Genomic DNA, 23,886 nt, shown 5'->3' with positions numbered 1-23,886 from the left:
TAAACTCCCCCTTCCCACTCCGCCAAAGACATGCAGGTCCTGGGTTACCCCCATCAACAAACCCTAACCACCTGATGCCTGGAGGAAGAACACCTTGGGGCTCTCCAACCACACAGGATCAATGTGGATTTCACCAGTTTCCTCATTTTCCCTCCCTTCCCCACATTATTCCAGTCCCAAGCCTCAACCTTGGTACCAGCCACTTGACCTGTCCATTGCCTTTCCCATCTATCCGTTCCACCCTCTTCTCCAACCTATCACCTTCTCCCCCACCTTCATCTACCTATTACATTCCCAGCTACCTTACCCCCAGCCCCACTCCCTCCCATTTATACCGCCCTCGGCCCCATTCCTAATGAAGGGCATATGCCTGAAACGTCGAATCCCCTGCTCCTCGGATGCTGCCTGACCGGCTGTGCTTTTCCAGCACCACACTCTCAACTGTGATCTCCAGCATCTGCAGTCCTCACTTTCACTTATCCTGGTAAAAAGCCTCACAAACTATGAATGAAAAAAGCAAGCACAAGGCACCTGTTCTCCATTTCAGTAAAATCCCACACTACTGCAAAGTCCCAGAAATACACAGTCACCCTGAGTGTGATTTTCCCTTCCTGATCACAGTAGATTGAACAGCCTCTGCCTATACTTTAACGATTCTGTGTCTGAGGAATGGGTCAGTTGGACTGTTTGAGATGTGAAAGAAGAAGGAAATGAAATTTTGATAGAAGCATATCGACAAAGATAAACACGTTGTTTAGTAGGTTTTCTGAATTTGGAAAGTATTTGCTGTAAAACATGCTAATGTTAGTGCTAAAGTTACCTTAAATGCATTTTAATTTTTTTCTTACAGGTATGATTTTCAATGAAGTAGATCAACAAATTCGGGATGCTGGATACCAGAAACATGCTTTCAATATACTCGTCAGTAATCGTTTGGGTTACAGTAGAGATGTTCCTGATACCAGAAACCAAAAGCAAGTTCCAACATTTATCACCTGATTTAAAGATGCATACCGCATGTACACTTGTATATGGCGGTGTATATTAATACCAAATTCCAAAGCTGTCACCATATCATCTTCACTGTTAGACCTGTTCTTGGTCATGTCCTTATTGCTACCCTCTTAGAGTCATAGAGTAGTAGAGATAAACAGCACGGAAACAGACGTATGGCCCAACTCATACATGCCGTCCAGATATCCTAAATTAACCTAGTTCCATTGCCAGTATTTAGCACATAACCCTCTAAACCCTTTCTTTTATATCCCCCTCCAGATGCCTTTTAAATGTTGTAATTGTCCTAGCATCCACCAGTTCCTCTGCATAACATATTTACCCTTTAGGTCCCTTTTAAATTTTTCCCCTTGCACCTTAAACCTATGCCTTCTAGTTTTGGACTCTGCTATCCTGGGGAAAAGACTTTGATTGTTCACCCTATCCGTGCCTCTCAAGATTTCATAAACCTTTATAAGGTCACCACCCAGCCTCCGATGCACCAGGCAAAATAGCCCCAGCCAATTCAGCCTCTTCCTATCTCAAACTCTCCAATCCTTGTAAATCTTTTCTGAACCCTTTCAAGTTTCACAACATCCTTCCTATAGCAGGGAGACCAGATGGCATGCAGTATTCCAAAAGTGACCTAACCAATGTCCTGTACAGCCACAACATGACCTTCCAACTCCTATACGCAATGCTCTGACCAATAAAGGCAAACCTTCTTCACTGTACTATCTAACTGTGACTCCACTTTCAAGAAACTGTGAACTTACATGCCAAGGTCTGTTTGTTCAGCAACACTCCACAGGACCTTACCATTAAGTGGATAATGCCATGACCTTCCCTACCAAAATGTAACATCTCACATTTATCTAAATTAAACTTCATGTGCCGTTCCTCAGCTCATTGACACATCTGATCAAGGTCCCATTGTACTCTGAGGCAACCTACTTCACTGTCCACTACACCACCAATTTGGTGTCATCTGCAAATTCCTAACTACCTCCTATATTCCTATCTAAATAATTTGTATAAGTGATAAAAAGCCGCGGACCCAGCACTGATCCTTTAGGCATGCCACTGATCCCAGGCTACCAGTCCAAAAAGTAACCTTCCACCACCACTCTCCTATCTTTGAGCCACTTTTGTGTCCAAGTGGCTAGTTTTCCCTGTATTCCATGTGATTAAACTTTGCTAACCAGTCTATCATGTGGAATCTTGTTGAATGCCTTACTGAAGTCCATATAGACAATGTCCACCACGTTGCCTTCATCAATCCTCGGTGTCACAGGCCTCAAATAGCGGGAGAATGCACTTGCTGCTGTCAGCCTCCTGTTGTTAGGAGAAGCCACCTCCACCACTCTGCATGTTGCCTGCTCTTGCTGCCACACCAGTGCTGCCGACAAACCTGCCACAGAAGGGGAGAAGGACAAAAAAACCAAAAGTAAAGGAAAATAAATCAAAGGAAAAGAACAGAAGCAAAAGTAAAACAAAGAAGGAAAGCAGATTGGTGTGGATGGGTCCCTGGCAAGAGCCTGCACGCCGTCCTGTTTATCTGCTGCCATCTTGCAGATGTTAAAGGACGTGATTGTAGAGATACTGGAGGCTTTGGTCAAAACATTCTAGAGCTCACTTGATTCTGGGAGAGTTCCAGTGGATTGAAAAACGGATAATAAGACATCCCTGTTCAAGCATCTGCCATTGGAAAAATACTGGTATTCATTGTTAAGAAGAAATAGAGTATTTAGATAAGCTTAATGCATCTAACACAGTCAACATGGTTTTGTGAAATGGCAAATTTTCTTGAGTTCTTTGAGGGTATAAGAAACTGAATTGATAAAGGGGAAATGGTAGATGTGCATTTGGATTTACAGAAGGGATTTGATAAAGTGGCACATCAAAGATTATTGCAGAAGATTGGAGCTCACTATATTCAGGTAATGTATCAGCATGGATTAAAGTTTGATTAACACACAGACAGCCTGGATTCATAGTTTTTTTTCTCATGTTGGAAAGGTATAACTAGAGGAGTGTCACAAGTATCAGTCCTAAGACTTCAATTACTTCCTATGTTATTGAATTGGAGGAGGGGGCAGAGTACAAAATAAATTAATTAGGGGCTCATGATGAGAAGATAAAGAATCTGCAAGAGGATATACATAGCTTGAGTCAGTGGCAAAAACTAGGCAGATGGAGGTTAATGCAGTAAAGTGTAAGATACTTTGGTAAGAAGAATGAAAAGTCAGACTATTATTTTAAATGAGGAGAGAATTCAAAGAGTGCTGCACAGAGAGATCGGGATGTTATTGTGCATGAAATACAAGCAGCATGCAAGTACAACAAGTAATTGAGAAGGCAAATAGAATTTTGGCTTTTCGCTAAGGGGTTTGAATTTAAATACGGAGAAATCTTGTTCCTGAGTGTTGGTGAGGCTGCACCTGGAGAACTGTATATTTTTGATCCCTGTATTTAAAAAAAAGAATATACTGGTATTGGAGGTACAGCAAACTTTGTTTTAACCGGCACCTTATGAGCTGGTACTTTCAATAAACCGACAAAAATGATGTATCTCAAATACTGGAAATTTATTGTATTATTGCGGTCTCCACGATGTCCAAATAGTCAGTTAAGGTTGCAAGTTTTTAAAAGATTTATTCATGGGATGAGGACATCGCTGGCCAGGCTAGCGTTTATTGCCAGTCCCTAATTGTCCAGAGGACAATTGAGAGTTAACCACATTGCAATGGATTTGGAGTCACATGTAGACCAGACCAGGTAAGGATGGCAGATTTCCTTTCCTGAAGGACCTTAGAGAACCAGTTAGAAGGCTCTCTGCAGGTAAGTTTTAATTAAGGCAAGGTTGCAGTATTACTTAAGTGATTTATACTGTAAATAAAGCATAACAGTAATGTGTATTCTCCCTGCATTACATCTCTACTACTTTTTGTGTGTTTTTATATTCATTCTGTGGACTTCTTGATCAACCGGAATATTAAATCAACCAACACACTCCTGATCCCTTAGGTGCCTGTTAATAAAATGTTTGCTGCAGTTGAAGAGTTTCACTAGGCTGGGCTGAAAGGATTGACAGATCAAGAATGGCATAACTGGTCATATTGTTAGAACTTGACATGCCAGGCAGTGCACGCCAGACCTGAATCATTTGTTGTATGAAACATGTGCCTACATCTGACTCCAGCAAAGTGATTGACTCTTAACTGCCTCTTAGGCAATTAGGGATAGGCAATAAATGCTGGGCTGACCAGCGACACCCATATTTGTGAGTGAATTACAAAGATAGCATGACATTCACAACAAGCGAGGCACTTACCCAGCCTGTGCTTGCAAATCTCACAATAGTGTACAATTTACATATAATTCCACGATTGGACAACATTTGCTAAACTATCCTGAAAGTGCAAAGAAATATGCTGGCAATCCAATATAGAATGTTTTCTAGGCCTGCAGTGTTGTGCGCTTGCATTTACTGCAAGTTACATGTATTGATATTGTTTTGCAAGGTCTTAAAGATTAAGTAGCAGAGTTAATGCATGGTTTTTCATACCTAGAAAGTGACACCATCGAGAGTGATTGAGTACAGTAGGAGTAAGAATTGGACATTGAGGCGGTTTGAATAAGTGCAGAAAGGAGATGAAGGAAGGTAGGCATGCTTAGCTGTGATGGATTTAGCATTTAAATGAGATAGGAATTATCATTAACTAGGTACATTAATCTTGAGCCTCCAATGAAAGAGTAGAAGATAAGCAAAAATACAAAAACTAAGTTGAAGATGCCAAATGGAAAAGAGATATGTGGCAATAAAACTAAAAGAATAGTTTAATGAAGATTGATGGCCATGGAAAGAAATGCACTGGCAAAGTGTACTGTCGAGTACACCATGGGAAGGGAATGTGTGGCAGGGGAGGTAAGACAGAAAGGGGAGGTAAGCAATTGGAATACAAAATGCAATGGAAATGATGCAAAAAACTTTGGAGGTGTCCATCACATGCTCAAAAAAAAAGCTGCAAAGCAAAGAAAGATAAAAGGATCATCAGAGGAGATGACAGATGCAGGTGATCATGGGTGAATGAGATCTAATATGCTAATATACCATGAGGAATCTCATATGAAACCTCCTAATCTAATTAGGTTTTATAAAGAAAAACATTGTCCCTGTCACGAGGAGAAAGAAAAAGTATATAATACTTTAAAATGGCACATGCATAAGATGATACTATTCACAACACAATGACTTATTTGGATGCAAACAGCAGACTCTTAATGCAGTATTTGTCGAAACAAAATGAAAAACAATTAGAACATATTATTCAGACAAGATAATTTTGTTTTAGCAATTGAAATTTTATTTCTTTTATTTTCAATCCTAATTATCTTTTTTTGTTGTCAGGTGTAAAGAAAAGAACTACCCAATGAATTTACCTTCTGCTAGTGTTGTTATCTGCTTTTTTAATGAAGCTATATCAGCTCTGCTGCGGACAGTACATAGTGTGTTGAATCGTTCTCCAGCAAACCTGCTGCATGAAATTATACTTGTGGATGACAATAGTGATTTGAGTGAGTCACCTTAAAATTTCTTGAAACATTTCACTTTTCATCCTTCCTGGTGCCTTGGTGGCTTTTGAATTACGTGGGACAGTATGTAGGCCACTTTTGGAATATTGCATGCAATTCTGGTCTACCTCCTAAAGGAAGGATGTTGTGAAACTTGAAAGGGTTCAAAAAAGATCTACAAGGATGTTGCCAAGGGTGGAGGGTTTGAGTTAAAAGGAGAGTTATAAGAAATAAGCTAAGGCTGTTTTCCCTGGAACGTCAGAAATGAGGGGTGACCTTATAGAGGTTTATAAAATCATGAGAAGCATGAATAGAGTAAATATACCCTGGGGTTGGGGAGTCCAGAACTAAAGGCCATAGGTTTAGGGTGAGAGGGGAAAGATATAAAAGGGACCTAAGGGGCAATCTTTTCATGCCGAGGGTGGTGCGTGTATGGAATGAGCTGCCAGAGGAAATGGTGGAGGCTGGTACCATTGCAACATTTAAAAGACATCTGGATGGGTGCATGAATAGGAAGGGTTTGGAGGGATATGGTCCAAGTGCTGGTAAACGGGACAAGATTAATTTAGGGTATGTGGTCGGCATGGACGATTTGGACCGAAGGGTCTGTTTCCATGCTCTATGACTCTGTCTCTTTAATCCTCCTTTAACTAGAAGCATAAGTGAGCAGATACAAAAGGATGGATCTCAAGACCACCTGGCCAGTAAAGTTAGGCTTGTGCCATCCCAAAAATTAACTTAACTCAATGTTCTAGTATTAAGTCAAATCTTGAATATGGTATTAGGCTCCTTATTGAATTGCAACTTTATATGATGTACATGAGTCTTTAATTTTAATTTTATTATCATATCAGGCTCCATAAAACAATGCAGCCTGATAATAAACAGGGCCACCTCACCTGTACAGTTAAATGACTCGCTCCTTCATGATTAATATCTATGCTGGCCTTATCAATCAGCATCTAACATTTCAACTGTATACCATCATCATACATGCTTGTAAAAACAGTCTGTTTCTAATTTTTTTTGTCAGTTAATCTAAAAGGTGAGCTGGAAGATTATATATGGAATAACTTGCCTAAAAAAGTGAAACTTGTTAGAAACGGTGAGCGAGAGGGATTGATACGAGGTAGAATGATTGGAGCATCCCATGCAACAGGTATTGAATTCAACTTCTTATACGTGAAAGTATTTACTTGTACTAAATTATTGCATTCATTATTAGAAATATTATTTCTTGAATTGAAGATTCTCATCAAGATTTAGGAGAAGATTCAACTTGAATCAAATCTATTTCTTCCCATAATCACTCAAATTCTTCCATGTCTTTCATGATGATCTAGAGTTTTAACATGGCACAAATGTTATGATACAAATTGATAAAAGTAAACAAAAATTTAGATAATGCTGTGTATCCAGCCTCAGTGATTGAGAGGATTCAGATTCAGAAGCTTAGCTTCAAATAAACAAATATTACCAATATTCTGCTTCAGCTGGGGAGAAGGATGGGGTCAGTATAAAGGGAACTGGAGATTATGGTAAGGACAGAAGACAGTTACTTCAGTCTTCCCAGTTTTTAATTGGAGGAAATATGTTGTCATCCAAGACTGAAAGTTAGATATGCTGCTTGACAAAGGGATGATTAAAGGATTGAGAAGTAGTATTGAGGTAGAAATAGAATAGAATTTCCTTTTATTGTCATGTGTACTCCATTGTAAAAGAACAATGAAAACCTTATACAGTGTCTGCCTCTTATGACACCATCTTAGTTACAAGTACCTAGGTACGAATCTTGGATACAATAGGGGAATAAAAGATAGTTGCGGAGGATCCAAGATGGCGGCGACCCAGCAAGTCTGAGTCGATAGTGCTCCTCCCAATTTTTGGACAAAGTGGGCCACCCGCCTCCACCACACTCACCAAATCATTTAAAATAGTTTTTACTTAATATAATTAGTTGCTCAGTACTGAATTTAAACAATCTAATCTCCTGTAAAAATGACTAAAGGGAAGGGAGCCCGCAGTTCTCAGCAGGCCTCCCCCACCCTCCCCAGCTGCAGCTGAGGCGTCTGCAACCGCCCTGGGGGACTTATCTACGGTGGCGAGCCTCGGGGAAATAATCTCCAAACTTGACGCGAAGATCGACGCCTTCATCGAAGAGTCCCAGAGCCAATGGGATTCACTCTCAGCCGCACTACAAAAGCATGACCAAGACATCAAGGAAATAGAGTGCCGAGTTGGAGGGGCGGAGCTAAAGGCCGCAATCTCTGAGACTATAACAGAATCAGCCTCGATTCTTGAGTTCGTCGAAAAAAATATTTGTTTGCTGGGCCTTCCCGAATGGGAAGAGGAAGGCCAGCTTATAGCATTTCTTGAACAGTGACTTCCACAGCTTTTAAATCTGGAGGCTGGATCAGGCCAGGTAGGGGTGGAATTGGCCTACCGGATTGCAATATGCGGGCCCGGCTCGAACCAGCACCCCCGCCTGGTCCTATTCCAGCTGCAGAGCTATAAGGAGAGGCAGGTGTTCTTAGAAGCTTCCAGAAATCTTGGGAAAGACCCCAAGCCATGACTTATAAAGGATCCAAGATTATGTTATTCCAGGACTTTTCCCCAGCTCTGGTCCAAAAGAGGAAGGCGTTTGACGAAGCGAAGAAGTGTTTAAGGGACTTAAATATACAGTACTCCTTGCGCTACCCAGCAACGCTACGCTTTAACCATGAAGGATCCGTGTATAACTTCGGATCACCGGAAAAAGCCAAGGAATTTTTGGACTCTCTTAGATAAATTGTAAGAGTTAATTAATGTTGTTTTGCTCTCCCCCCACTCCGGTTTACACCCCCCTCTTTTTTATACTAATCCCTTTCTTTACCTTACTGTTTAATATTATCTTCGGGGAGTGGGGAGTGGGGTTTATTTATTTGTTCTCTACTTAGTGATTTTCTCCCCTTTTTATATATATATATATAGAGAGAGAGAGAGAGAGAAAGAAGCTGGGGGGTCTAGTTAATGTAGGTGGGGGGAGGTGGTTACCTTATCCTATTTTATTTCTGTTTTTAGAAGCGGGGTTGTTTTCCCATGTTATTTTGTATTACTATATTTAATTATTACTTGTTGAGGCTGTAATTTTATAGTTATATATGTTTATACATGGTATGAACATTACCAAATATATCCAGGTGTTGGTGTGGGTGGGGGGGAGGGGGTGGCGGGGGCGGTAGGGTGCTCACTGTTAACTCTAGCTCTGTAGTATATTTTAATTTTCTTCATCCTGTCGTGGGGTGCCTGGTTCAAGGGTGGGGCACTGGTTTGGAGAGGATATGATGGACTTTTGGAAAGGAAGTGATGCCCCCTGGGAACAAGGGGGAACATGTCCATTTAAATACGTTTTATATTTTTTAAATTTAGAAATAGGTTTTTATTATATTGATGTGAGTGTATTAAAGAGCCTTTATTTTTGTGAATTTTATGTGTTCTATGCTCGGGATGTTCTGGATAGGGTTTCCCCTCCCGAGGGGTCTCGGACGATTATTGTTAATCAGTCGGTTAAATGGTGCACCTGGAATGTCAAGGGGAGTAATTCACCAGTCAAAAGGAAGAAAATATTATCAAACCTCAAGAAAGAAACGGTTGACATAGCTCTCCTACAGGAGACACACTTATTGGATAAAGAACACTTGGAATTATGACAGGGTCGATTTGATCAGTACCGGTATTCTGACTCATGATCATAAAAGGATTAACGCAATCTTTAGAAAATTTTATTCTGATTTATATAAATCGCAGGATTGTGAAGACAGAACTAGGAGGATGCAGTTATTTTTTAAAAGCCTGACCTTTCTGGACCTAACTCCTGAACAGGTATCGGTCCTGAATGTTCCCTTAACAAGTCAAGAAATACTTGACGCAATCAGGCAACTTCAGAACGGTAAGACACCTGGCCCAGCTGGCTTTCAAGCTGAATTCTATAAAGAATTTACAGCAATATTGGCTGGTCCACTTACGGACATGTATTACTACCCATAGAGTCAGGGCTGTCTCCCGCCTTTGCTGAAAGAGGCGAATATCTCTTTTATCCTCAAAAAAGGAAAGGACCAATATCCTTGCTAAATGTACATTTTAAAATCCTCTCTAAAACGTTAGCATTGAGGCTAGAAAGGGTATTGCCACACATCATAAAGGAGGATCAAACGGGGTTTTTCAGGGCCGTAGATCATCTAATAATGTTAGAAGGGTTTTGAATGTGCTTCAAGCCTGCCATCAGGGAAAGATACCAGGAGTAGTAGTCTCATTAGATGCGGAAAAGGCATTCGACAGGGTTGAATGGTCATATTTGTTTTACACATTGGAAAGGTTTAGTGTTGGAAAGGTATTTACCAAATGGGTCTCAACACTGTTTCATGATCCCAAAGCAGTTGTGATTACCAATGGATTAGGCTCGGATAGCTTCAGTGTGGATAGGGGCTGCCGTCAGGGATGTCCTCTTTCGCCATTGCTATTTACGCTAATAATTGAGCCACTAGCAGAAGCTATACGGGCTGACCCTAATATAACGGCCCCGAGGATTGGTACAGGTAAACATAAAATTACCCCTTATGCAGATGATGTTCTTCTATTTCTCAGTAATCCTCTGATATCCGTGCCTCACTTAATCCAAGTTATTAATACATTTAGTGTATTTTCAGGCTATAAAATTAACTTTTCAAAATCGGAGGCTATGCCAATGGACGGTCTTGCGAGTATATCCCACTTATTGGATGGATCCCACTTTCCCTTTCGGTGGTCCCTGGAGGGTTTTTTATATTTAAGCATTTTTATCACCTCAGTATTGGTCAGTTATACAAGGCTAACTTTGTGCATTTACTGGAAAGGATAAGGCAGGACCTCCAGCGATGGGGAGACCTTCCAATTTCCTGGCTAGGTAGAATAGCAGTAATTAAAATGAGTGTCCTGCCCCGTCTCCTATACCCTATGAGAATGTTTCCGGTGATGCTGCCGAGGCTGGCACTGCGTAAATTATATGGCTGGCTGAGTTCCTTTATCTGGAATCATAGATGGCCCCTCATTAAGCTGAAGAAGCTACAGCTTCCATAAGCAAGGGGAGGATTGGATTTTGCAGATTTTAGGAAATATCAGTTAAGTTCCCTATTAAGCTACATAGCCGATTGGATCTTGTTTGACCCGCAATCAATCTGGCTGGATACTGAGGCTTCTCAAGTAAAATGCCCACTTATTAACCTCTTGTTTTCAGACAAGAGAAAAATCATCACGGATCAATGTAAAAACCATATAATACTAAACACAATTAAAGCTTGGAATGTAATGCGGCAAAATGAGGGCAACTCACATAAAACATCCCCCTATGCTCCAATAGTGGGAGCATGGGGATTTCAACCGGGACTTACAGATGCCACTTTCAAACTCTGGAGATCCAGGGGTATCTCCTGTTTAGGGGATCTATTTAAAGAAGGGGTCCTGATGTCTTTTGAACAGCTGCATCAGAAATTTGGATTACCTAATGGAGACCTCTTTTGATACTTCCAAATTCGAGATTACATACAGAAGAAGACTAAGCTATTAGATAGTCTTTATAAATCAGATAGAGAACGTAGAGTGTATCTTCTGTCAGCACTATTTATCATTTATTACACGATGAAGTATCGGGAGATATGGACAATCTGCTTAAAACATGGGATCAGGATTTGGGACTGGAAATCTCTCTGGAAATGTGGAATGACATTTGGGAAAATACCAGAAGAATCTCCATCTGCAACAGAACTCAGGCCATTCAATTGAAGATACTTCATAGGGCCCATATAGTACCGGACCAATTGACAAAATTTAAGGCAGGAGCATCTCCAATGTGTCCCAAATATCCCTTCCGTCACCTCATCCCAGATAGGTGGTAAGGAAGATGGACAGATAGCTCAGGTCAAGAGGGCGGAGCTAAGTCGGAGGTTTGGAGCTGGGATGGGTTGGCAGGAGGGTGATTTGGAAGCTGGTGAATTCAGTGTTGAGACCATGTTGTAGTCTTCCAAGGTGGAAGATGAGGCATTCCTCCTTCAGTTTATGAGTGCCTTTGCTTAAGCAGTCACCAATCAACCCTACCTTCCTATAGCCATCCATTTCAACTCCCCTCCCACTTCCCCATGACATGTCCATTCTGGGCCTTTTTCACTGCCTAAACAAAGCCACCTACAAATTGGAGGAGGAAGAACACCTAATCTTCCACCTCAGGAGCCTACAACCACACGTCCTCAACATTGAAAATTTACCAGTTTCCAACTATCCCTTCCCTCACTTCATCCCAGATCGAACCCTCCAACTCAGCTCCTCCCTCTTGACCTGACCTATCTGTCCATCTTCCTCCCCACCTATCCGCTCCACACTTCCCACTGACCTATCAGAATCACCTTCTATCTTTGCCCACCTATCACCATACCAGCTACCTTTCCTCAGCATCACCCCTCCCCTTATTTATTTCTCAGCCCCCTTCCCGCCCCAGTCCTGGTTAAGCCCAAAACGTCGACTGTCTTGCTCCTCAGATGCTGCCTGATCTGCTGTGCTTTTTCCAGTGCCACACTTTATCGACTCTTGACTTCTACGGCATCTGTATTTCTCACTATCCTTAGTTGCTGCAAAGATTACCTCAAAACACAAAGTGGTTTGAAAACCCTGTGCTGTCAACGAGTTCAATTATTAATGATTTTTTGCATCCTCCAAGTCATGTAGCCAGTTTCCCAACTGCATCACATGGATGATAGGTTAAAAATATAGTTGTTCAAATTAATAATATTTAAACTTCCAGAGTGTGGTGAATCAAAATTCTTCTGTAGTTTGGATACTAGACACAATCCATTCAAGTATAGTACCATCTTCCTCCATGCTTACATTGGAGGTACATTGTATTTCAGTCTGAGAAAGAGAATGTCTTGTTCTCAAAGTCATTTTGTTACCTGTATTGGCACAGAAATTAGTTTCACAATATCTATACAAGACAGCAAGATAAATCATCGGTCACCTGCACTGATATCCTTTAAGTCAAAGTTGGATGCTTACTAGTTTGAGACTTTTGGTTGCTTCATCCTTTAACATGCCAGTCTTCAGGATGCTTAAAACGCTTCTAATTGCATAGAAGAAAGGAGTAGAAATGCCAAGACAGCAACTAGAAAATTAGACCTGAATAGTGGATATCCAGTGGCCAAATCTAAAGTTGGGCACTTAAGGGAAATATAAAATTCTGCTGTTATTCCTGTCCTGATTTATTGTTCAAGTATATAGTTCTAACATGGAGTCAGAAAGTCTTCGAAATACTCCTAAGAATTATTCCTGGAGTAGGAATTGTGGAAGGTTTCGACATAAACAAGAGAGCAAACTGCAATCAAACTCTGCCACCACCTCAACACACAGTAAAGGCAGTTGAGGCATTTGTAGGGGAAAAAAATGAATTCTTGGTGCTGATCTTGAAATTATAGAAAAGTCACAAAATAATTCAAGTGAGAGACTTTAACTAAAGCAACTGGAGTTGCTTCCCAAAATGAAGGTAATAAATCATGGAAATGCCACTGTGCTCAAACCAGTGACTCAGATTGAATTTGCACTGAAGTGTTGGCAGCAAAACAGGAAGGTTGGTATATCCAAGGATGAAATGATACTACAAGATAAAATATCTACGAATGTATTCCAAGCAAATAGAAGCCAATAAAAAAGAGGGCATGAAATAGCTTTGGCAAATAGAATTAAGGAAAATCCAAAGGGTTTTCACAAATACATTAAGGACAAAAGGATAACTAGGGAGAGAATAGGGCCTCTCAAAGATCAGCAAGGTGACCTTTGTGTGGAGCCGCAGAAAATGGGGGAGATACTAAACGAGTATTTTGCATCAGTATTAACTGTGGAAAAGGAATATGGAAGATATAGAATGTCAGGAAATACATGGTGACACCTTGCAAAGTGTCCATGTTACAGAGGAGGAAGTGCTGGATGTCTTGAAACATATAAAGGTGGATAAATCTCCAGGACCTGATCAGGTGTGCCCTAGAACTCTGTGGAAAGCTAGAGAAGTGATTGCTGGGCTTCTTGCTGAGATGTTTGATTAGATTAGATTCCCTACAGCGTGGAAACAGGCCCTTCGGCCCAACAAGTCCACACCGACCCACCGAAGCGCAACCCACCCAGATCCATTTCCCCTCTGACTAATATACCTAACACTATGGGCAATTTAGCATGGCCAATTCACCTAACCTGCACATTTTTGGAATGTGGGAGGAAACCGGAGCACTCGGAAGAAACCCACGCAGACACGGGGAGAATGTGCAAACTCCACACAGAGAGTCGCCTGAGGCGGGAATTGAACCCAGGTCTCTGGCGCTGTGAGGGAGCAGTGCTATCCACTGTGCCACCGTGCCGCCCACTATCATCAATAGTCACAGGTGAGGTGCCGGAAGACTGGAGGTTGGCTAACGTGGTGCCACTGTTAAAGAAGGGTGGTAAGGACAAGCCAGGGAACTATAGACCAGTGAGCCTGACGTTAGTGGTGGGCAAGTTGTTGGAGGGAATCCTGACGGACAGGATGTACATGTATTTGGAAAGGCAAGGACTGATTAGGGATAATCAGCATGGCTTTGTGCGTGGGAAATCATGTCTCACAAACTTGATTGAGTTTTTTGAAGAAGTAACAGAGGATTGATGAGGGCAGAGCGGTAGATGTGATCTATATGGACTTCAGTAAGGCTTTTGACAAGGTTCCCCATGGGAGACTGGTTAGCAAGGTTAGATCTCATGGAATAAAGGGAGAACTAGCGATTTGGATACAGAACTGGCTCAAAGATGGAGGACGGAGGGTGGTGGTTGAGGGTTGTTTTTCAGACAGGAGGCCTGTGACCAGTGGAGTGCCACAAGGATCGGTGCTGGGTCCTCTACTTTTTGTCAGTTACATAAATGATTTTGATATGAACATAAGAGGTACAGTTAGTTAGTTTGCAGATGACACCAAAATTGGAGGTGTAGTGGACAACAAAGAAGGTTATCTCAGATTAAAACAGGATCTTGATCAGATAGGCCAGTGGGCCTAGAAGTGGTAGATAGAGTTTAATTCAGATAAATGTGAGGTGCTGCATTTTGGGAAAGCAAATATTAGCAGGACGTATACACTTAATGGTAAGGTTCTCGAGAGTGTTGCTGAACAAAGAGACCTTGGAGTGCAGGTTCATAACTCCTTCAAAGTGGAGTCGCATGTAGATAGGATAGTGAAGAAAGCGTTTGGTATGCTTTCTTTTATTGGTCAGAATATTGAGTACAGGTGCTGGGAGGTCATGTTGCTGCTGTACAGGACATTGGTTAGGCCACTGTTGGAATATTGCGTGCAATTCTGGTCTCCTTCCTATTGGAAAGATGTTGTGAAGCTTGAAAGTGTTCAGAAAAAATTTACAAGGATGTTGCCAGGTTTGGAAGATTTGAGCTATAAGGAGAAGCTGAACAGGCTGGGGCTGTTTTTCCTGGAGCGTCGGAGGCTGAGGGGTGACCTTATAGAGGTTTACAAAATGATGAGGGGCATGGATACGGTAAATAGTCAAAGTCTTTTCCCTGGGTTGGGGGAGTCCAGAACTAGAGGGCATAGGTTTAGGGTGAGAGGGGAATGATATACAAGAGACCCAAGGGGCAACTTTTTCACCCAGAGAGTGGTACGTATGTGGAATAAGCTGCCAGAGGATGTGGTGGAGGCTGGTACAATTGCAACATTTAAGAGGCATTTGGATGGGTATATGAATAGGAAGGGTTTGGAGGGATATGGGCTGGGTGCTGGCAGGTGGGACTAGATTGGGTTGGGATATCTGGTCGGCGTGGACGGGTTGGACTGAAGGGTCTGTTCCCATGCTGTACATCTCTATGACTCCATGAGTCTTAAATGGACATGGCATTTGCAGTCTCCAATTGTCTCAAATTGTAAAATGATTTTCCTAAAGGATTTCATGCTTAAAAACTGAGTTTCAAGCTAAGCAACTAATAACATGCACATTTGAGATTATTCAGTTATTTAATCCAGCATTAGTTTTTCCGATTTCTAGGTGAAATAAAACCTCAGTGGGAGTAAATCAGATTGGATCTATTTATGTTTAGTATAACTGTGGGCAGTGTTATTTTAAAAAGCTTTCAATCGTCATCTCAACAATATTTGTTGAGTCTAAGCACTAATGAATTCCTGTTGATTAAGGAGGAAAAATCCTCATGTTAGTAGGATGCAGTTATGTCTCCATTTCAGCTTTTGTCAATATTTTTCATTGCTATGTGGAATGGATGGAAGGCAAGTGCAAATGAGACAAAACCATATTAGAAGAGAAAATAGTACACAGTGATCTTTACAAATGTCAAGTTTTCCTGGGGCAGTTTAACTTACTTTGCTGATTGCTAAGATGTATTTTACATATGTATTTTATGATCTTGCAATGGAGATCTTTGAAATAACGAGTAAGAACTTACATTGCACAACGTTTTGGCATGTGGCTGCTCAGGAAGAATTAACATGTTGCTGCTGTCACATCCACCCAATGATATTGCAAGGGTGATAGCAAAGAGAATAAGGCTAAAATAATGCTAGCCAGAAACTCACTCAGTTTGTCCCTTTTGGGACAAATCTAGAATTATACTGCTTGGTCATCATATTTAAGAGACCATTTAACAAACTTATTTAGGTTTGGATTTTAAGCAATTAATGGTTCTTAAGTTTAGTCCCGAGAATTATGTCTTGTCATGGTCCAAAAGGCCTAACTCCTGTGCCAATTTTGTAGTTATGATGGTACCCAGACTCCCTTGGAGTATATGTTGAATCATTAAAAGTTAGCTTGTCAATACAACCAGTAATTAAGTAGCTGAATAGTTTATCTTTTATACAAGTGAAATGTCATATAATAGTAGAAAAGTCCAACAGGCAAACAGAGCATTGGTGAGACTGCATCTGTGGTGCAATGTACAGTTTTAGACTCCTTTCTTTAGAAGGAATATACTTATGTTGGAAGCAGTTCCGAGAAGGTTCACGATGCTGATTTCAGGGATAACATGTTGACTTATGAGAAAAGGTTGAGCATGTTATACTTGCACTCACTGGAGTTTAGAAATCTTGGATGTGTTTATTTGCCGCTCTCATCAGTTCAGGCTCCACCTCTTGGACACTTAGACAATGCTGACCTGCTTTCAATGGGTTGAATGCCTTTCTTAATCTGCCTGCTAACTCTTGTTCATCCTTTCTTAAAGTTCTTAGAATTTTCTAGATTATTAAAGAATTTATCTTTCAAAATTTCAGGATCCCAAGTTCCCTTTTTTTTAGTCAGTGACGTTTTGAAATCTAGCTACTGTTGTAATGTGGAGTCAATAGAGTGTGACACTAGAAAGAAAACACAGCAGGTCAGGTAGCATCTGAGGAGCATGAGAGTCGACACTTTGGGCTTAACCCGTTGGAAAGGTTGCAACTGGTTTACGCACAGAAAGCATCCACAAGCAACAGTTTGATAATAGTAAGATAATCTAACACATGTGGCAGGAGTGTATTATAGCAGTGCAGTGGGGCTGTGCTAATCTAGGGAAAGGCAAGATGTCGAGTTGGTCACAATGAACCACTGGGGTGTCGACCAGAAAAGCAAGGTCAGGTTATCATGAAAAGGAAAGTACCAGCAGGACAAATAAGATAGTGGGTGGGGAACTAGAGAACTGGTTGGGTAGGGAGCGGGAAGAAGTAATGAATGGAAGAGGATATGAATGTAAGAAGATGACAGGTTGAGATGGTCTTGTGATAGGAGGTGAAATTGAAAAGTTCAAGAATCAAATTAAGACACAAAGAACAGTGGTTCAGTGCGAAGTAAAAGAAAACAAATTATTGAGTAGAAGTGCTAAACAAGCTGGAAACAACAAAAGTAACAATTTGCTGTGAGCACAAACTAAGATCCTCTAGTGGATACACAACTCTAATTAATTTTGTGGTATGCAAATGTATTAAAATGTTACACTTTTCCTTATTTGTTGTATCTATGCAGACCTCAGCTTCCCAATTCTGTCTGTAACTAACTTAGATACTGGGGTCATTTTCAACTTTGCTGCCTTAGTTGTAAGCATTACCAACCAAATTTGCTTCCCACTATTGGGATAAATATTGGATGAGTTCTACAACAGATGGGCAACTTGCTCCATTAGATTGTTACCTAGGTGACAATGGTCATTTTTCATGTTCTACCTGACTAAATGCCACAAGATTCTGCATGACTCCTACCTACCTCTCTGATCTAAATCTTCTGTACGTTAAAATCATGCAAGGTACTTAGCCTTTTTTAAAATTAAACTCAAAATAATTATAAAAATTTCAGTTCATTAATTAGCAAATGAGGTGTGTTTTAGGTATTACTACTACCAGAGGATCTTAGATACACTTGGAGATCAGTTTTCTCACCTAATTTTTAGCATTTCTTTCCACAGGAGATGTACTAGTGTTTCTTGACAGTCACTGTGAGGTGAATGAGATGTGGTTACAACCGCTTCTGGCTCCAATTAAGCAGGATCGCAAGACAGTGGTGTGTCCAGTGATTGACATCATCAATGCTGACACACTAATCTACAGTTCTTCCCCAATTGTGAGGGGTGGATTTAACTGGGGTCTACATTTCAAGTGGGATCCAGTGCCTGCGTCAATGCTGAATGGACCAGAGGGACCGACTGCAGCAATCAAGTAGTAACCCAGTACTTTCTTAACTTCACAATGCAAGATATATAATTTTGCTTCACTCAAACAGCAGCTAGCTGACCCGCTTTCATCAGTTGAGATTTGTACCAAAGATTTTAATATTCTGCTTTTCCAGTTCTAATCATTTTCCCTGCTTTCTTTTGATGATTGCATATCTGGTCCAAGCCACTTAGGATAAAAGATTCAATGTTCCAATCACTCTTGGAGAAAATATAGTCTTTAATTTTCCCTTTATTACTTCGGTGTTAAACTTCATTATTCAGTTTAAACAATCTTTCACTATTTAAAGTATCAAAATTGTCATCATTTTATGGTGTGATCCTGGTTTAATCGAATCTCTAACTTAACATATCTATTCTCTCAACCTTTGTTTCATAACTATAACCTTAACTTCTTGGTATTGTTCCAGTGAACCGAGTTGAAATCTTTTATTTTTCCAATAATGGGTTCTCAGACAACATTCAGCATTATTTCCAAAAATCTTGTTTAACTCCAGTATTGTTTCCAGTTTTTTATATTTCATGCCTTTAAATGTAAAACCAACAATTCTATTTGCCTTTTTTATAATCCTCATCGAATCTTGCATAACATAAGGTAGTGCATCAGCCAAGCAAGGCTGTGGTGGCTGTTTGAAAAAGCTATTTATTTAATCATTGAAAGAGATTTTTATTTAGTCCCTTCATTCTCCTTTCCCAAAGTCTCACAAAACTAACATTGAATCAGCTTCTACCATTCTTTAAGAAAATGCATTCTAGATCATCGTAACTCTCGGCAGGAGAAATTTCTCATCAAACCTGGTTCTTTTTCAAGTTATGTTAAGACATTAGTCTTCTAATCTTTAAATTCTATCTACTTGCACTCCTATATTTAAGTGTTCCTTTGCCATTTTAGAAGTCTTATAATTTAGACAAACGTTTTGTGCAGTTTTGTTCTCAAATTGAAGTGCTTTAATTTCTTTGTTTTGAACTGCAATTTGCCACTTCTCTGCCAAGTTTTAACTTGTCTATATCTGGCTGTAATTTCTAACAATTCTTTTTCTCTCAGTCCACCATGCCACATAATTTGTTCTTATTGTCAAACTATTGGTTTAACTCCACATTTGTCTCTGCTGGAAGCATATACAGGTAGTTCTCCTATAACGCCATAGCTGTGTTCTAGCAAAACGTCGCTTAATAGAAATAATGGGGCCTATAGGAAAAGTGGGTGAGGGGCAGACCAGCAAAATGTATCACTCACGATTGCTCAAAAGTCACCCAAAATTCTAATACAAAGTTTGCACAGCCTGAATGATCGTTGAGATCATATTTATTAGTGAAACAAAATTAAATTTAACATAGTACATTTTAAAAATGTAAGAAAGCTGCTGTCTGCACAGTGTCTCTCTCTCAGAAAGCTGCTCTGTCAGCAGCTGACATTGCACATGCACAGGACAGCACGAAGACTGGCGCTGACATCATGCATGTGCAGAACGGTGCTGTGACTTTGACATGGACATCAGCGCATGCGCAATATGGCGCAGAGATTTCAACGTGGACATTGGTGTATGCACAGAACGAGACTTGCGAACCGATCCTAGCTGTAATCACGTTATTGCCAATGGAGGTAATCGTTCTCGAGAATGCCATTATAGCCAAATTGTGTTGCTGGAATGCGTGTTATCCCAGAGCTACCTGTATATAAATGCCTATACTTTTTGTTTTCCTGCTCCCTACATTATGCTGGGCATCTCCTTTCTCCTTTCCTCAATCCATGTGTCTTTCTACTCCTCCCTAATCCAATCAATGCACTCATTTCTTTGACATTCCCTCTTACCCATTCTCATAGCTCCTGGGTGCTTCCCTCCTGTTCCTTCTGTTCTAAGCAATTGAATGCTTCTTCATGCTATGGACGGAAATTTCCTATTCCCAGTAGGAATTCTTGCCCACTGTGTGGCGAGGCTTTTAATTGTTTATAAACAGCAGAGGGAATAGGAGCTAAGAGCAGCACTGGGGGGAGGAGTTGGAAACCATGCTAATTTTCATCTTTGAACACAGCCATGTGGACACTATCTTGGAAATACTAGCTGTGAGCATGAATCATGGATGGTTAGCAATTTGTAAGAAAAAACAGGAAATAAGATTACAGGTATTCCCAGTGTGGAGCTTGAAAAGGAATGATGGGCAGAATCCAATGGTGCTATTACAATGATTAACTGTTTTGCCTTTCTAACCTTTTTGCCCTAGATGACTTCGCTCTTGTATTTTAGATTTCTCTTGTGCTTTAGTCTCAGTCTTCCAAACTTTCCACAAGCTTTCTCTTTGTTTGAAGATCAAGGGTAGCTTTCCCACATGTGCCCTAGGAAACCCTGTACTAGTGATGGTATTTAGGTACTAGATTTACATCCCTCTAAGATGTTCTTTGAAACCAAGGGGGCATCAAAGCTAAACCAGAGTGCAAAAAACTGTCACATAATATTGATTTTATTTAACAGTAAATAACATTCTTCTCAACTACTGAATTAAGCAAAATAATTAAAATAATTTTAAGAATGAAGTCTGTGCAAGCAACTTTAAAATACATAAGTGTTTCCCTCTCTTTAAAGAATATTCAGTAAGCTGCTTGCTTCTCTTAAATTCAAAAGTGTGTCCCTTCATAGACTTTCTGGCAGACTGTGATTTCAGCAGAAGTTTGTTTTATCACATATAAGAGATACCAGAGCATGCTGGCTCTTGAATATCACACCAGTCAGATTGAAAAAGGAACCATTGAGCATACAAGAACTGAATCAATCATGCATATTATTTAAGTTTCAATTATTTCTCTTTCTAGAATGTGACTGAAAAAAAAGGACTAAAATAAGTTTGCTGGGATTTGAATTAAAGTACTTGTTAGGTAGTATATCATAACTTGATTCAAAACAATATTTAATGCTACTAAAAAAACTCATTTTTGTCATAATTATTTGATTGGTTCTCTTCATTATTTAAAAATTGTGGATTATATTTTCAATCTTCACCTTTTTACCTGTTGTTTTCAGAATGGGAGGAGGGAATTGTATTTCAGTCAAAACATTTTGCTATGTAGGCGGTTGCTTCTTAGGGCCCTCCTAATCAATTTTGCTCAGATCTGCAGTAGTGCTTTGTAGTTGCCTTAACAAATGTTTCTTTTTCCATTCTTGTGTCTTATTCAGGTCACCTACAATGGCAGGGGGTCTATTTGCAATGAACAGGAATTACTTTATCGAACTTGGGCAGTACGACAGTGGTATGGATATTTGGGGAGGAGAAAATCTGGAAATCTCTTTTCGGGTAATATTTTTGAGTTGTATGAAGTTCCTCTTTGCAAGAGATTAGGTCTTAATTAAAAATAAACACACAAACAATTATTAGAAATTACAGTATGGAAACAAGCTATGACTACATGTTCATTGGTCCCAGACCCAAAGTGTTGTCCTGAAATGTGTCCATGCTTCTCCCATGTTTTTCTCTTACTCTTTCATTCAAATACTTATTGGTGATATTTAATAGAAGTGATGGTGGAGTCTTACGCACTAATTGAGTTGCCCCTTTAATAAGGCCTGCCAAACTATATGCCACTGAGGTGGAATTTTGACCTGCCTTCCATAAGACCACCTGGAGCAAATTATGCTATGGTTTAACACTGTTTGACATTGGTCTGTTCAGGATCAATTTCCTTCCAGGAGGTAGGCTGTGTGATTAGAATGGAAGTATGTCCCCTCCCCCGACAAAATTCAGCTCGTGGTTTCTGCTTCAGGCATAAGCTTTGAGAATGCATTTCATGGCATAGCATAATATTTCTCTTGCTCTCTATCCCAACCTTAAATGTAATATATTCCCATACTCTAGACCCATTCCTTATTCATTGCAGCTGTTACTTCAATCTTTCCTGTCCTAGCCAATCTCTGTCAAATCACCTTGCAATCTCATCTGTTCTAATGTAATAGCCACAATTTATTTCTCATTGCTAGTAAATGTGTAAAATTATTGTGTGGGGTTTAATTGAAAATTTCAAGTATACTACATTATATTTATGGATGTGCAACTCACTGTCACATGAATTAGTTGAAGCAAATGATATCTGTGCATTTAAGGGTAAGATAGTTAAGTAAATGGAGAAAGAAATAGAAGTTCATATTGATAGATTTAAATGAGGAAAGATGTGAAGAGACCCAAGAGGAGCAATAACAACAGTTTGGACTGATTAGAAAATATGGGATAGAAACAGGCTATGTGGCCCATGTGATCAGTAAACTTCAAAATATAAGAGTCCTAAAAGGCAGAAGTGAGACTTTCTTTTATAAATGACCAGAAGAGATTGGAAACCCAATATTTATGGATGGGATCAAAAGCAAGTTCAGCGCAAATATTTTTGGATGATTTCTAAAAACAGCAGAGAAATGAGAAAATGGAGGGATTTAAGATGAGTATTCTGGAGGGTTATGTGAACACAGTGGTGAAGAGATTAGACGTCAATGGAGAAACATTGGAATAAGGGGAAACCCAATGGAGGAGTGGAGATTGCATGTAAATAAAGGGTGAAGGAGATTGCTGGTGCAGTTTAAGGCATTTGAAAGTGGAACAGGGATTATCTAGCTAATTCATTGGAACATGGTGAGACTGAAATATGGAGATTTGCTGTAGCAAACTGGAGTAGCTGGAGTTTATAGAGAGAAGAATGCATAGAACAAAATAATTCAGCATGTAAACATTTCAGTAATCTTTGCAGAAATAATATATATAGGTATTATAAGAAATAGGAACAGGAGTAGGCCATTCGGTTAATCAAGTCTGCTCCATCATTCAATAAGATTGTGGCAAATTTGATTGTGCCCTTAAATTTCACATTCCTATCTACCTTTGATAATCTTCGATTTTGTCTTCAAGTATCTATCTACATCTGCCATAAATGTATTTAATGAGTCTTCCTCCATCTATCTGTGAGGCGCTGTCTGCTGAGAACAAAGGAAATAAGACAAGGTGCAGTGAGTGGGGGAAGATACAAGAAATTTGGAGGACAGACATCATGGTCAGGCTCTGAATTGTAGAATTCAGCATTTAATCCAAGAGGCAGTAAAGTGCCTAGACTGCCAAAGAGGTATTGTTCCTCAAGCCTATGTTATGCTTCATTGGAACATTGCAGCCAGCCAAAAACAGAAATGTTAGCATGGGTGTGGTTTATAGATATGGCAACACCTGGAAGGTTGGGGTCATTCCTCCAAACAAAGCGGAGGTGTTCTTCAAAGGGATCGCCCAGTCTGCGTTTGGTCTTGCAAATGTAAAGGAAACTGCATTGTGAGCAATAAATAAATTGGAAGAAGTATAAATTAAACAGTGCTTCATGCAGATGGTATTTTTCTGGGCCTTTGACAGTGAGTAGGGGTGACTAGGATGTTACACTTTCTGTGTTTGCATGGCCACGGGGGAGTGAGGAAGTGTTAGGAGTGATGGAGGAGTGGACCAGAGTATTTTGGAAGGAGCAGTCCCTATGGAATGCTGACACTGAAGGGAAGGGAATATGTGTTTGGAGGTGGCGGAAATAGTGGAGGATGATCCTTTGAATACGAAGACTAGGTTAGAAGGTGAAGACAAAGG

General features: G+C 40.2%; 1 protein-coding gene across 4 annotated transcripts in view; it reads left to right on the top strand.

The window, feature by feature from the left end:
- galnt11 (UDP-N-acetyl-alpha-D-galactosamine:polypeptide N-acetylgalactosaminyltransferase 11 (GalNAc-T11)) overlaps positions 1-23,886 on the top strand; it is a 161,950-nt gene that overhangs the window by 112,004 nt on the left and 26,060 nt on the right. For 3 of the 4 annotated variants that reach the window (XM_043690739.1, XM_043690740.1, XM_043690741.1), the window contains 5 exons: positions 851-974; positions 5,405-5,571; positions 6,602-6,727; positions 18,031-18,280; positions 21,465-21,582. In XM_043690739.1, the coding sequence (XP_043546674.1) occupies positions 851-974; positions 5,405-5,571; positions 6,602-6,727; positions 18,031-18,280; positions 21,465-21,582 (785 nt within the window). The remainder of the gene's footprint in view (positions 1-850; positions 975-5,404; positions 5,572-6,601; positions 6,728-18,030; positions 18,281-21,464; positions 21,583-23,886) is intronic. The other variant, XR_006311743.1, reaches the window with a different exon arrangement.

This window comes from Chiloscyllium plagiosum, chromosome 5 (assembly GCF_004010195.1).
Source record: "Chiloscyllium plagiosum isolate BGI_BamShark_2017 chromosome 5, ASM401019v2, whole genome shotgun sequence".
NCBI lineage: Eukaryota > Metazoa > Chordata > Chondrichthyes > Orectolobiformes > Hemiscylliidae > Chiloscyllium > Chiloscyllium plagiosum.
The sequence above is the reverse complement of the archived record's forward strand: the minus strand, read 5'-3'. Positions and strand labels throughout refer to the sequence as shown.